This window comes from Vigna umbellata, chromosome 10 (assembly GCF_029865625.1).
Source record: "Vigna umbellata cultivar VRB3 chromosome 10, Vumbellata_1.0, whole genome shotgun sequence".
NCBI classification, from domain to species: Eukaryota; Viridiplantae; Streptophyta; class Magnoliopsida; order Fabales; family Fabaceae; genus Vigna; species Vigna umbellata.
The window spans coordinates 19,076,864-19,092,599 of NC_142174.1; the positions used below are offsets into that span (position 1 = coordinate 19,076,864).

The window sequence follows — 15,736 nt, forward strand, 5'->3', positions numbered from 1 at the left end:
CTCTCTTTTTACCTTAAAACTCAAGAATTTGGTTAATCTTCACTCCAACCACTTTGAATTCAATATTAAGGATCAATACGCTTCATTATACATAATCATAACAACATTATCATTACAAACACAACATATCAAACATTTCAATCCCCATGTAATCATTAATCATCATTTAAACAACATGAATATTATTACAAACCTAAAATTTCACTCAAATCAAATTATCATACATGCAACCACTAAATTTACACAAATAACATGATAGAAAAACAAACACTAGCTTCCCTTACCTTACACTGAAGCTACCAAGCTCTAAGAACGAACACCCTTTGTTTCATGCACAAGCAACTCTAAAAACACCTACAAATCACCAAATTGTGATAGGAAAGAGTCATTAAGACCACAAATTAACAAAGAACCAAGAAATGAGGACTAATGATACATTCTTATATGCGTCAAGGTTTCCTAAGCATGATCATAAATAGAGAACGAAAAGAAAAATAGTTAGAAATTTACTTGCTCTAAACGAAGTACTAACCAGTTAGAAATAAAGATTACTCATCTATGATCTCACAAGAACTTCCTCTTCAAACAGATGATCGAGAAGTTATAATTTGTAGAGATAAGACATAGAACTCTAGAAAAGTGAGTTATAGAAAAATGGTACATTTAAAATAGTGAAACTGGTTTATAACAAAACTTTTATAAATAAACCATTTAATATTAAAATTACTGAGTCTCATTATTTTTAAACTACCACCACTTTTAGAATATCATTTTCTATAATTTTACAGTGTCAAATGTGACTAAAACTTTCACATCATTATTCAATTCATTCTAGCGAGTCTAAGAAAAAAAAGAATAATCCAACAACATTACTTTCTTTTACTTGATATCAGTAAAGGTGAAATCTAACAATAATCTCATGTTTTTCACTAGAGACTAGGTTATTTTAGTTTAACCGTATAGTAATATGAAGTGTTAGATTTTGATCAATAATTTTAAAAAATGAAATTAATATGCTTAAAATTTATAAATATTATCATATCTTAATTAACAATTTTGAAAAAAATATAATTATTAGAAGGAAAACACACCACTAGTGCAGAAAGGGCTTTAAACGTCTGTTATTTTGGCCTTTTGACGTCCGACATGCACCCGACGTCTTTGTGGGTGACGTAAACCAAACGTCTGTTGTGCAAGGTCGGACGTCTATATAGACGTCTGTTCCGACACAACAGACGTCTATATAGACGTCCGTTTGTGTCGGAACTGACGTCTATATGGCTGAACGGGTTATTTAGGGTTACGGGGTTTGGACATCTGTTTGTGCACTGTCAGACGTCTAAGGGTCACTCAATGAAAATTATAATAACACGTCAAAAACATGCATACACAAAACGCTATCAAAAAATTATTAACGAAGAAACTAACCTGAAGAGCAGATTCAAAATGAAAATGGAGGGAAATGGAGGAGTGCACAACCTAAAACGTAGGCCAAAAAACGCCGCCCAAGAACACGAAACAAACTACACCAAAACGCACCGAAAACAATTTTTAATCGGTCCAAATGAAAGATATTTCATCACTGAACAATTTAATCGGAATAAAAGTAAGATTAAATGGTCCAAAACAGATAAAAACCAACCTGGAAATGCAAGGCGCAGAGGGAACTCTCACGGAAGCACGTAACTCCTCGTGGGTTCGCGTTTTGGTATATATGTCCTTCTTTTAAACGCCTTTTAAACGTCCGTTCTTGAGGGGGCCGAACGTCTATAATATTATAAACGTTTGACCCCCTCCAGGACGGACGTTCAAAAGGCTGAAGCAATCAACTCTTCAACTCCCCCCGTCAGCCTTTTGAACGTCCGTTCTGGAGGGGGCCGGACGTCTACAATATTATATACGTCTGTCCCCCTCCAGAACAAACGTTCAATAGGCTGAAGCAATCAACTCTTCAACCCCCCGTCAGTGTAACATCCCAATATCTCACGCTGGATAATTCATAATTTATATATTGTAACATTACATTTACGGTAATATCCCGTAATCTCACACTTATAAATTCATAGTTAGTATATGTCTACACATGTTTTAAACTCAGATTTCAATTATAAACTCATAAATATAATTCGAATTCTTCTAACTTATTCTTCTGTCTCTCTCTTCATTGGCACTGGATCAGACGACATTCCTTCATCTGCTCCCGTATAACGAATTATACGATCATCGCACATACCCAAACAAAACAAACACAAACAAGTAGGGTGAGCTAACATGCAACAAATCATTTATAAAACATGTATAATTACCTTGATATAAACATCATATAATAATTATGTTCGACACCCTCATACCACAATTCCTATTAGATACTCGTCTCACAATACCCAATAGACACCCCAATACCCAATAGACACTCATCCGGATGATACGTTGATGAGCGGTCACGGGAGGTTATGCACTTGTAATGACTTCTACTTCTTTTTACAAATACACTTCCAAAATACTTCATACCATTCACAAGGTTAATCCCCTCACTATGTCCAAAACCGGCACATAGACCAGGACCTCCTGCTCCTCTCACCACATAATTCATCCCTCTCTACTTGAGACTAGATGATTATTAGAGTATCAGGATAACCTCCAACTACGGGACCCTCAACATCAACATATACACAAATACCATAATATTACTGAATCTCTCCACGAGACTCATGCCATACTCATATTCCTCAACTCACATTATACCCCTACAAAATCTCCCCATAATACTCATAACATGTTCAGATGCATAAATTCAAATGCAATATAATAAAATACAATCATCGCATAAATCACACAAACTCAATATATTGCATAATAATTTAACAGTACTCAATCTGTTCAATAGGATTTAAGTTAAAAACTTGTCGAGTAGACTTCCAGGAAAGAGAGGTGCGTCACAATGGACAACTTAAGTACCAAGTCTTTCCTTAGCCAAAGTGTTCCTCAACTAGTTTTTAACAAATTTCTTATTTACAGATTCAAAACAACAGCATATAATATTTATACCGGATTTCAACATAGATAAACATACAGTAAACATTAACAATATTCACACAGAATTTCAATATATGAATAGTAATAAAATAATACTAAATCATAATATAAAAGCATAGAACTATTAAATCATAAAAAAACATAGAAAGGTTAGCTCCCCTACCTCTATTCTAGACGTCTCTTGCTCTGAATTTATTTCTCCGAAACCTTTCAGAACCTCTACCCTTCTTGCAACTAAAAATTTCTCTCTAACTTTCTCTCACTTGATTTCTCTTCTCTTGGTGCAAAATACCCTTCCCTCCCATGGCTATTTATAGTAAAAAAAAAATTTACTATTCATTAATATTTTAATATTATTTATTATTTTAATATTATTTAAAAATAATATTTCAATCCTTTTCTCACCAAATCTGATCCTAATTTCTACCTACTACTTTCTTCCATGCTAAGGAATCCAAATGCTGAAAATTTATTTTTACTATTCACTTTTTACTATTTACTATTTACTTTTTACTATTCAATTAAAAAAAAAAATTTACTAAATAAGTTTACCAAAAATTTGCACCTCTCCTTCTAAAATTACTATAATTTTATATCCAAAATTTACATTTTTCTATCCATTAAAATTATTATTACTAATAAAATACTAAAATTTACCATAATTATTTTTCATGGATCTTACATTCTCCCCAACAACAAAAATTTTCGTCCCCGAAAATTCTATACTTCAAGAAAATAGTTGAGGGTATAATTGTTTCATATCTTCTTCTAATTCCCATGTAGAGTCACCTGTCCTTTTATCCCAAACTACCCTGACTAAATTAATCGTTTTTCCTCTAAGTTCCTTTGTTTTAGTATCTTCTATACAAACAGGTTGTACTTCTACTGAGAGGTCCTCTCGGATTTGAATCTCCTCTATTTCTATAATGTGGGAAGGGTCAGGTACATACTTTCTTAGTTGGGAGACATGAAAAACTGAATGAAGATTGGCCAACTGAGGGGGTAGCGCAATCTCGTAAGCGACTGACCCAATTCGTCTCAAAATTTGGTATGGACCAATGAACTTAGGAGAAAGTTTCCTGGAGCGAAGTGCTCTTCCAACACCCGTGGTTGAAGTTACTCGCAGAAAAACATGGTCCCCAGTCGCAAACTCTAACGGTCTCCTCCTTTGATCTGCATACGATTTTTGTCTACTCTGAGAAGCCTTCATTCTTTCCCGTATCAATTTTACTTTGTTGGTGGTTTGTTGTAGTAGCTCAGGTCCTATTAAAACTGATTCACCATCTTGATACCAGCACAACGGAGTTTGACATCGTCTGCCATACAGAGCCTCATAAGGTGCCATACCTATGCTTGCTTGGAAACTGTTGTTATAGGTAAATTCCACAAGAGGAAGTATTTCATCCCAACTACCAAGATGATCTAATACACAAGTTCTCAACAGATCTTCTAATGACTGGATAGTCCTTTCAGATTGTCCATCAGTTTGGGGATGATATGCGGAACTCATTCGCAATTTGCTGCCCATAGCTTCCTGTAGGGTTTGCCAGAATCTAGAAGTAAATCTTGGGTCTCTGTCTGACACAATGCTAGAAGGTATACCGTGCAACCTCACTATTTCCTTTATGTACAATTGTGCCAGCTTAGTCATTGACATTCTCAGATTTATTGCCAAGAAGTGAGCACTTTTTGTCAATCGATCAATGATGACCCAGATGGCATCATTACCCTTCATTGTTCGTGGTAAATGGGTAACAAAATCCATAGCAATGCTATCCCATTTCCACTCTGGTATGTTTAATTGTTGTAGCATTCCTCCAGGCCTTTGGTGTTCCACTTTTGCCTTTTGGCAAGTCAAACAAGCTGCTACAAACTGTGCTACTTCCTTCTTCATTCTTGGCCACCAAAAGGACTCCTTAAGATCTTGATACATTTTAGTCATGCCGGGATGCATGCTAAAACGACTCTTGTGTCCTTCTTCAAGGATTAATCTTTTTATTTCTGCATTGTCTGGTACACATATTCTACTTCTAAATTTTAATACTCCATCAAGTCCTAACCTAAACTCTTTAGTTGATTCTGTTTTGATCATTTCTGCTATCTCTTTCAGGTTAGGATCCACCAATTGTTTTTCTTTGATTAAAGTTAGAAAGTCGCTAGATATAGTCAAAGTACTACATCTAATGAAATCTACTTCATATTCCATATGAGTCAAGATAATGAAACACAGAGATCCATCTTTTACTTCCTTCAACACTTGTTGTAATGACAACAACTCCGCTTCTTCAGGATCAGAGAAAATCAACTCCTTCTTGTTACAGTCTATAAGGATACGATTGGTAGATAACCAATCCATTCCTAAGATTACATCTAAACCTTGTAGAGGTAAAGATATAAGATGTACTTTGAACCTACGTCCTTCTACAATGATTGGACATTGAGGACACATCCTCGATGTTTTTATCAATTTGGAGGCCGGTGTAGATACTATAAGATCATACTGCAGCTCTTTTACAGGTAGGTTCAACTCTTGAATAAGAGTTTCAGACAAAAAGGAGTGTGTCGCTCCAGAATCAAACAATACATTCAAGTCTTTACCAGCTATATTACAACATCCAATGATGAGAGTACCTGATTTGGCAGCTTCTGCTCCCGTTAAGGCATAGACTCTCCCAGTCGCTTGTGGTCTATTGTCAGTCCTTCCCTGTTGAGGCGGTTGTTGAGGTTGAGTTGTTCCTCTTCTGTTAGAGGGACAATCTCTAGCAAAATGTCCTTCAGCTCCGCAAAGAAAACATTTGTTGCGCAGATTAACTTGTGGACAGACGCTTTTCAGATGAGGTCCTCCGCAGACGAAACATTGGATTATTCTCTGTTGGTGTTGTTGCTGATGAGGATTCCTCTGAGGTTGTGGTCTATCATAAGGTCGATTCCTTACATGTTGTTCAACTCGTGACCCAGATGGTCCTCCTACCCTTGGTAACTTCTGAACTTCAACCTCACTTATTAACCTTTCCACAGCTTTGGCATGTTCTACTAAAGCAGCAAACTCCTTAATAGCTAAAGGATTCACAGCTAGTTGAATGTTTGCTCTCAATCCATTTTTGAATTTCCTGCACCTCCATTCTTCATTTGACGGTTGGGTGTAGAAACGAACCAAGTGTTTGAACCTGTCTGCATATTCAGCTACGGATTTGTTGCCTTGTACCAGCTGCAAGAACTCCACCTCTTTCAAATGTCTCACACTGTCCGGAAAGTACTCAGCGTAAAATTTACTCTTAAAAATTTCCCAAGTTATAATCTCACCACTTTCCTCTAATACCAGCTTTGTGTTGTTCCACCAGTGTACTGCTTCCCCAGATAGCTGATACTCAGAGTATGCCAACCTAGTTTCGGGTGGACACCTCTTTGCTTCAAAAATCTTTTCCAAGTTCCTTATCCAGAGATCAGCCTCGTCCGGGCTCGTTTTCCCATTAAAAATAGCTGGACGATGTTGCAGAAAATTTTCTAAGGTCCATTCCTGAACTCTCTGAGGTTGAGCTTCCACACGGGTGCCATTCTCGGCTAGTTGTCTTAAGGTTTCCGCATGTTGTCTTTGGCTTGCTTCAGAATTTAGTCTGGCCGCTTCTAACTGTTGTAGGGCCGTTGTGTGTTGTTGCATTAAAGCAGCTCCCTGTTGTTGAAGAGCGGATGCGATAGATTCTAAAGCCCTTGCAAGGCTAGGTACCTCAGGGGTTTCACGATTGGGTTGTCTACGAGCCATTTCTCTCTGTTCATACAGAGAATTATTGTTATTATAATTTATAATATGAGTTTGTAGGATTAATCCACAACTCTTAGGTCGTCTTAAGGACGAACCGCTCTGATACCATTAATGTAACATCCCAATATCTCACGCTGGATAATTCATAATTTATATATTGTAACATTACATTTACGGTAATATCCCGTAATCTCACACTTATAAATTCATAGTTAGTATATGTCTACACATGTTTTAAACTCAGATTTCAATTATAAACTCATAAATATAATTCGAATTCTTCTAACTTATTCTTCTGTCTCTCTCTTCATTGGCACTGGATCAGACGACATTCCTTCATCTGCTCCCGTATAACGAATTATACGATCATCGCACATACCCAAACAAAACAAACACAAACAAGTAGGGTGAGCTAACATGCAACAAATCATTTATAAAACATGTATAATTACCTTGATATAAACATCATATAATAATTATGTTCGACACCCTCATACCACAATTCCTATTAGATACTCGTCTCACAATACCCAATAGACACCCCAATACCCAATAGACACTCATCCGGATGATACGTTGATGAGCGGTCACGGGAGGTTATGCACTTGTAATGACTTCTACTTCTTTTTACAAATACACTTCCAAAATACTTCATACCATTCACAAGGTTAATCCCCTCACTATGTCCAAAACCGGCACATAGACCAGGACCTCCTGCTCCTCTCACCACATAATTCATCCCTCTCTACTTGAGACTAGATGATTATTAGAGTATCAGGATAACCTCCAACTACGGGACCCTCAACATCAACATATACACAAATACCATAATATTACTGAATCTCTCCACGAGACTCATGCCATACTCATATTCCTCAACTCACATTATACCCCTACAAAATCTCCCCATAATACTCATAACATGTTCAGATGCATAAATTCAAATGCAATATAATAAAATACAATCATCGCATAAATCACACAAACTCAATATATTGCATAATAATTTAACAGTACTCAATCTGTTCAATAGGATTTAAGTTAAAAACTTGTCGAGTAGACTTCCAGGAAAGAGAGGTGCGTCACAATGGACAACTTAAGTACCAAGTCTTTCCTTAGCCAAAGTGTTCCTCAACTAGTTTTTAACAAATTTCTTATTTACAGATTCAAAACAACAGCATATAATATTTATACCGGATTTCAACATAGATAAACATACAGTAAACATTAACAATATTCACACAGAATTTCAATATATGAATAGTAATAAAATAATACTAAATCATAATATAAAAGCATAGAACTATTAAATCATAAAAAAACATAGAAAGGTTAGCTCCCCTACCTCTATTCTAGACGTCTCTTGCTCTGAATTTATTTCTCCGAAACCTTTCAGAACCTCTACCCTTCTTGCAACTAAAAATTTCTCTCTAACTTTCTCTCACTTGATTTCTCTTCTCTTGGTGCAAAATACCCTTCCCTCCCATGGCTATTTATAGTAAAAAAAAAATTTACTATTCATTAATATTTTAATATTATTTATTATTTTAATATTATTTAAAAATAATATTTCAATCCTTTTCTCACCAAATCTGATCCTAATTTCTACCTACTACTTTCTTCCATGCTAAGGAATCCAAATGCTGAAAATTTATTTTTACTATTCACTTTTTACTATTTACTATTTACTTTTTACTATTCAATTAAAAAAAAAAATTTACTAAATAAGTTTACCAAAAATTTGCACCTCTCCTTCTAAAATTACTATAATTTTATATCCAAAATTTACATTTTTCTATCCATTAAAATTATTATTACTAATAAAATACTAAAATTTACCATAATTATTTTTCATGGATCTTACAGTCAGCCTTTTGAACGTCCGTTAGAGAGAGCCGGACGTCTATAATATTATAGGCGTCCGGCCCCCTCCAGAACGGACGTCTCCATACTCAATTATTTACATTTATGCCACCGGTCAATTATTTACGTTGGAGTTTTGGTGGACCGACATCTATTGGGTGACGTTAAAGGCCAATTCTGCACTAGTGCACGAGAAATAATTCATAGTTAAAAATTGTTCATGAAAAAAAGAACATAATTGATAGTATTTTATTTCATGTTCTTAAAAGGAATTTTCATATAATAAAATAATTTGAAAAAAAATCACTTAAATTAGTTTTTGAACTATAAGAGTTTTAAAAGAATAACATATAACTATGAAAAACAAACTTTTCTTTGCAAGAAACAATAAAAATTCATATACAAAAGTATTATAAAACTAATATTTTATCGTCAATGGAGATAAGAGAGACTTAACAACATTTTTTTCTTCAAAAATATGAAATAAAATAAATAAACAGAAAGTAAAAAAATAATGATGTATTTTACTTATTCTTCAAGCTTAATTCAATTTTATAAAATTAAATTTTAAATAATTAAGTTTTACAAAATCAAATTTTAAGATGAAATCCACAATTATTTATATAATATAAATTTATTTTATTATTTTTAATTAATATAGATTTATAATATAATTTTTTATGTCAAGACATATATTTTTCAAAGTCGAACGTAAGACTAGACAAAATAGATAAAATCAATAAACAAATTTCATTAAAATATAATTTAATTCCTAACTTTATATAATGTTAAAATAAAAGAGAGAAAAAAATATATACCATAAATCCTAATTTGTGATGAGCACATATGATATGCTTTTATAAATAGAAAAGTATAAAAAGATAAATTTAAGCTTGTTATATTTAATAACTAATAACATATTAATCATATATAAGAGTATTGAGATAGAGTATAATAAAAAATTGTATTTTTACTAAAAAAGCCAACAGACAGATTAGAAAATAATATAAAAATATCTTAGATATTTATATATTAGAAATTTACAACAACAGATGGGTAGTGGGATTGGGAAACCTAGGTTTTCCGAAATTTGCCTAGGAAGAAGAAGAAGGCGTCAGATTCCAATAGTAATATAATATTGTTGAAACGAAATTGAGAACATGACAAAGTGGGATGATTTTATAGTACGGTTACATTTGGCAATGTTTCCATTGTATCTACGAAGGAATGAAAACGACAAAACCCACCTCTCAGATTTTTGCTTTCTTTTTCATAATAAAACACACATCAAAGTGTGCCTAACACTACTGCCACTCAACGTCAATATCCTCGCAACTTGCAATTTATTATACTTCTTTTTACATCACGTGTATTTTCATGGGAGACAGTAATCATTGAATCAATTAAATTCTTATAAATAATATTTTTAAACATATTTAACAAAATTAAACTTCTAACGTTCAAACTAAAAATTATTTATTAAATTGAAATTTCATGTAAAAATTATCTTCTTGATGCTAAGTTAACTTGCAATGAACTTACAGTGACTGCTAGTTGCTTACTCACTAATTCCTTTGGACTTTTAAGTTTCTCCTTAATTAATTTAAGATTTTTATAATTATATTACCTCAGTTAAAGAAATTTAATGGATATAAAGTATCTCTGTTTATATATTAAAATATATTTATTTGATGGAATTTAAACTTTCTCGAGTCAATATATTATTGTCTTATTCTTTTTTTCTCTTTTTATTTTTTTTCTTTCTTTTGCATTTATTTTCCTTGTTTATAGTAATTACTTATTTATAGTAATTACTAAATAAGGATATAAATAGAAAAAAATAATGATTTTTGTTTTTTTTTTTTCTCACTGAATGAAATTCTAAAAGAAGTTATTCCGTTTCAAACATGTTTCACCGAGCTGCTCTCTTATTCTAGTTAAGCCCATTTCCGTTGGCAAACTATAAAAACATTAACTTTGATAATATTAAATAATTTATGGTAAATTTTAAAATAAATTCTACGTTTCCATTTTGTATGTTCATAAATTTAACATAATATCAATATTATTACTTTTATATTTCTTCATTTCACTTTCTTACACTAGTAAAAAAAAAGTTTTTTAATGCGTTATATGCTTCGATTTTGCAAAAATCGAAACGTATAATAATGCGATGACATTTTCGTAATTATGACGACATTATATGTTTCGGTTCATTGAGAAGCGATGTCAAACGGTTATACTGTCTCGGTTGCTACTCAGAATCGAGGCAGTATCTCCTGCCAAAACCAAACATCCTCTGAACCGAACATTCTAATTCATTTTGTCCTGCCACAAGCACACATCCTCTGAAATTGAACATTCCAAAATCCATTTTGGTAACCTCTATTGCCTTGATTCCCCTTTAGCCGATGTTGTAGGCTCTTTGTGCTTTGGTTTGTCCACGGACTGAGGCAGTATGTCCTACCACAAACACACATCCTCTGAAACCAAACGTTCCAAAATTCATTTTGGTACTCTATTGATGTTGAACGAGTATATTGCCTCTGTTGCTGCTTAGAACCGAGACAATTCGAACGTTCCAAAATCCATTTTGGTAAACTCTATTGCTTCGGTTCCCTCTTAGCCGATGCCTTAGGCTTTTTATGCTTCGGTTTGACCATAGACTGAGGCAGTATGTCCTGCCACAAACAGACATCCTCTGAAACCAAACATTCCAAAGTCCATTTTGGTAACCTCTATTGCCTCGATTCCCTCTTAGCCGATGTCGTACGCGTTTTATGCTTCGGCTTGCCTACGGACGAAGGTAATAACATGCGTTTAGGTTTAACTTTCGCGAAGAGAGGCACTTTTAGACATAATGCCTTCGTTTAGGTTTTTTGCCGCTGCTCTCTCTCGCCCTTGGGGTTCTCTTTGTGCAATGTTTTGTTCTGTTCTTCGCTCCTCTCTCGCGGCTTCACAAGAAGGGGGAAGCACCCATCTTCATCTTTCTCTTTTCTTCTTGTTTTGTTTCGCTTCGTAGTGAGGGAGGCGCAAACCTCCTTTTCCTCTTCTCCAACTCTAGTTCATGTTTCGCATGGAGGAAAAAGTCCATTTCGCTTCTCGGTGTTGGTTCGTTTATGCAGGAAGGGAGGCAACTTCGATAGCTTAGGCGCATCTTGAGATTTGAAATCTGGGTTTTAATTGTTCTCTAGTTTTGGAAATTTCTGTTCTTGTTATCTGATTTTGCGATTTAAGGATTTAAGGTTTTCGTTTCGAGTTGAGTTTTTGATCACATGGTCTTGCTCGTGTATTTTCTTTTGCGGTTCGGTCTGGCTGTGGTGGTTTCCACATTCTAAGCAACCTAGATGGTGGACGCAGATCACAACCGATCGGTCTTGCGAGAGGTAAAAAAGCTGGCGAAACCGAACGTAAAAAAAATAAAATAAAAAACACTCTACTACCTCGGTTCAGGTCCCAACCAAGGCAGTAGAGTCCGACATACTGCCTCGGTTCAGTAGGAACTGAAGCAAAAGCCTACACCTTTTTGCCTCGGTTCACAACGAAGACAAAAAGCCTACCCCTTTTTTCCTCACCTGCATATACCTCGGTTGCGGAACTGCTGCCTATAGGCGAAAATAACCACTGTCGTTTCCCTTGACTGCACTAGTGTTATTTAATGAAGTTCATTTACCAATAGGTAAGAACTTTTTACATGTTATTTTGGTTATTATGTTTGGATTCTTTATCGGAATATATTTGAATGAAATAAAAAATATATAATTTTAGACTTCGGTTCATATTGAAATCTATTTTTTATTTTACGTTTAGATTCCTTTTTTAATAAGAATTGAAGCTTATTTTTATATATTTTTTTAAAAAATTTTAATTTTTTCTCATCTTCACTTATTTTCATAGTAGAACTATTATGTTCCCATCAACAAACATAGTCATTACTATTTTCCCACCTCCACATTAAACAAAAGAGATTAAAAAATACTTGCATTAGGAAAAACGAATTATGAAACAAAAAAGAAAATGCAAGACAAAAGAATGAACCTTTAATCGCTTTCAAAATAGAAATAAAATGGATGCTTGTAGTGACAACGCGGCGACACATTTCACATTAGCTACGAAGAAGTAAAGGAAAGAGACTGGAGGAATGAGTACGAAAGTGAGAGTGTGGTTGACATTTGACAACGAGGAATGAAGCAAAGTAGCTTTTGTAGTGGAGAACTGATGAACACAAATGAAAAAACTTTGATGAAAAATTATTTTAAAAATTATTAAAAAACTTTACAAAGTGATACTTTTGAAATTATTTGAAAAATTATAAACATGGTTGTTTCGGTGTGAGTTGTGAGACCGAGACACTAACCTTCGACTAGTGCGCTTCGCTTGTCTTCTTCCAGTTTAGACCGATCGGTCAACTTCAATATTGGCCGCTCGGTTGTAAAAGAGGGGAGGTACCTGCAAAAGACACTCCGACGCTCAAGTTAGGAGTGGTTTTATGAACTGTTTGTTACAGTTAGATATTGAAGTCCTAATAGGACGTATTGTAGTATGAGTTGAATCACTTTACCTCAAACCTAACCCTTATTTATAGAGTTTAAAGGAATCTAAATTAATTTACCTCTTAATGGTCATTAATGCAAACCTTAATTGTTTAGCGGTAGCCGTTATCACATTTATTTGTGCATTAAATCTGCTCAACAATTGTCGAGACCGAACGACAAGAGACTTGCCGAGACCGACCGGCTGAGAAGCTGATAGACCAATACCGATCGGTTGCGTGTAAGTGCATAGTAACATAAGCCCCCCAAGTCCGAGTTAATCGTTCGGCTTTAGTCGAACGGTTGACTATAGGACTTATGAGTTTCAGGAAGATTGTTCTCGTTGCATTGAACAAATTATTCTCCGTGTGCTTCAAGTCGTTATATCCTTTTTAGGCCGAACGGTTTCATGTATTGAATTTGGCTGTGTACTTGACAGTCCTTGTTAGAAGAGCTTCCCGGTTGATGAGAGGAAAAACTGATCGGTTGAGAAAGATTTTCCTCTCAGTCCTTGGCTTTAACTTTGACGAGAGGGTTTTACCTCTCAGCCGAGTGGGATTTACCGCTCGGTCTTTGTTTTCAACTTTGACAAGAGGGACTTACCTCTCGGTTGTGATTTGCAGGATCCTGTTACCTGTACTCTTCGCCAAGCGGGTTTTACCGCTCGGTCTGCAATTATTTATAGAGGAATTTACCTCTTTGCCGAGTGGGATTTACCGCTCGGTCTTCGAATCTTTATAGAGGAATTTACCTCTTCGCCGAGTGGAATTTACTGCTCGGTCTTCACATCTTTATAGAGGAATTTACCTCTTCGTCGAGTGGAATTTACCGCTCGGTCTTCATATCTTTATAGAGGAATTTACCTCCTCGCCGAGTGGGATTTACCGCTCGGTCTTCAAATCTTTATAGAGGAATTTACCGTTCGGTCTTCAAATCTTTATAGAGGAATTTACCTCTTCGCCGAGTGGAATTTACTGCTCGGTCTTCAAATCTTTATAGAGGAATTTACCTCTTCGCCGAGTGGGATTTACCGCTCGGTCTTCAAATCTTTATAGAGGAATTTACCTCTTCGCCGAGTGGGATTTACAGCTCGGTCTTCAAATCTTTATAGAGGAATTTACCTCTTGGTCTTTATCTTCAATTTTGACGAGATGGTTTACCTCTTGGTCGAGCGGGATTTACCGCTCGGTCTTTTTCTTCAGACTCTTTATAGAGACTTTTTTCGTTGTATATGCACTTCTTTAGCAACGTTTGGGAACGATTGATTGGGCACCAAGTACCTGGCCTTATTTATTCCGTAATGAAAGCGTAGGACAATAACAAAAGTCTAAATCAAGTGAAACTAAATTTAACCATGACATTAATAGAGTTTTGGAGGTTTCTCCTTAGTTGATAAATCCACGAACCGATCGTTCCCGATGACGACCGGGACTGCGACTGTAGCCCCGCCCTCGCTCGTCTTTCCTATTTGCCCGCTCGGGACTTCTTCGCGAATATCCTTCCTTGGGGAGGTTGTATCTTGCTTCCTTTATAAACCTACGGAGATGTCCCGCCCGGATAAGATTTTCTATTTCATTTTTTAACGTGATGCAGTCTTCTGTAGTATGTTCATGGTTTTGATGGTACCGGCAACTCTTCCTTTCATCTGCGTTTCTTGGAGATGGTTTCCTTCGGGGTGTGAGAAGTTCTGCGCTAAGGGCTTCTTCGAGAACTTTTGCCCTAGGTGCATTGAGGGTTGTATAATGGTGAAACTTGAATGGCCGGGGAAACTCCCTATTCTTATCATTATTGTCGAACGGTCGTTTGCCGTCCTTTCTACTTCCGCCCACATCAGCCTCTTGCTGTCGTTTCCTTTGTGACAATCGCATTTCCTCCATACGGATGAACTCAGCTGCTCGTTCCTGTAGCTCCTCCATAGTTTTTGGCGGTCGTGCATACAATTTTTTCGCATAATATCCTGCTCTCATACACGAAGGCAAATTATTGATAATAAAAGATTGATCTATCTCTCTAACCCGTCGTGCGGTTTCAGTATACCTCTTCATAAAAGCCTTCAAACTTTCTCCTTTCTCCTGCTTAGTATTTACCAAATTCGCCAATGTTACCCCCTGTTTTTGATTGGATGCGTATTGTCTCCTAAAGAGGTTTTCCACAGTAGCGAAGCAATCCACTGTGTTGGGAGGAAGAGTGTTATACCATTCCAATGCCTCTTCCTTAAGTAATAACGAGAAGGCTCTGCACATGATCGGGTCGCTGTCTGTATAGAATGCCATTACATTACCGAACGTCCTTAAGTGATTATCCGAATCAGCCGAACCATCATACTTATCCAACACGGGGGGAGTCTTTTCTAGCATTGGGGTTTGCATGATGGTCGCTGTGAAGGGCAATAAACTGGTAGGCCGAGCGGTCTGCAGGGGTGTTGGTTCCCCTCTAGCCCGACCGTTCGGGTTGACGTGATTATGACTTGCCTCATTAGCATTCTCCCGATTCGAGGCGGACCGCCCGGGAGGTTCCCGTTCGGCCCTTAGTGCCCTCATCTCCT

The 15,736-nt window shown here is 35.8% G+C and overlaps 2 protein-coding genes across 2 annotated transcripts; both read right to left on the reverse strand.

Moving 5' to 3' along the window:
- Positions 1-3,729: 3,729 nt before the first annotated feature.
- Positions 3,730-4,246, reverse strand: LOC148192094 (uncharacterized). The gene has a single exon (XM_088100463.1). It carries the CDS (start codon positions 4,244-4,246, stop codon positions 3,764-3,766), a length of 483 nt encoding a protein of 160 aa, XP_087956589.1. The 3' UTR covers positions 3,730-3,763.
- Positions 4,247-4,302: 56 nt separating this feature from the next.
- Positions 4,303-6,796, reverse strand: LOC148192095 (uncharacterized). Its single transcript, XM_088100002.1, has 3 exons — positions 5,081-6,796; positions 4,450-4,951; positions 4,303-4,352 (listed from the first exon to the last, which is right to left on the reverse strand). Exons 1-3 carry the CDS (start codon positions 6,794-6,796, stop codon positions 4,303-4,305), a joined length of 2,268 nt encoding a protein of 755 aa, XP_087956128.1.
- Positions 6,797-15,736: the final 8,940 nt, after the last annotated feature.

Excerpts from the sequence above, each read along its gene's own strand:
- LOC148192094 (XM_088100463.1), bottom strand. The coding sequence starts at position 4,246 with ATGAAGGCTTCTCAGAGTAGACAAAAATCGTATGCAGATCAAAGGAGG.
- LOC148192095 (XM_088100002.1), bottom strand. The coding sequence starts at position 6,796 with ATGGCTCGTAGACAACCCAATCGTGAAACCCCTGAGGTACCTAGCCTT. Across the intron at positions 4,952-5,080 it reads TTAGGTTAGGACTTGATGGA|GAGTCCTTTTGGTGGCCAAG; the intron begins GTATTAAAATTT and ends CAAGATCTTAAG. Across the intron at positions 4,353-4,449 it reads TTGTGTATTAGATCATCTTG|ACGATGTCAAACTCCGTTGT; the intron begins GTAGTTGGGATG and ends TCTGTATGGCAG.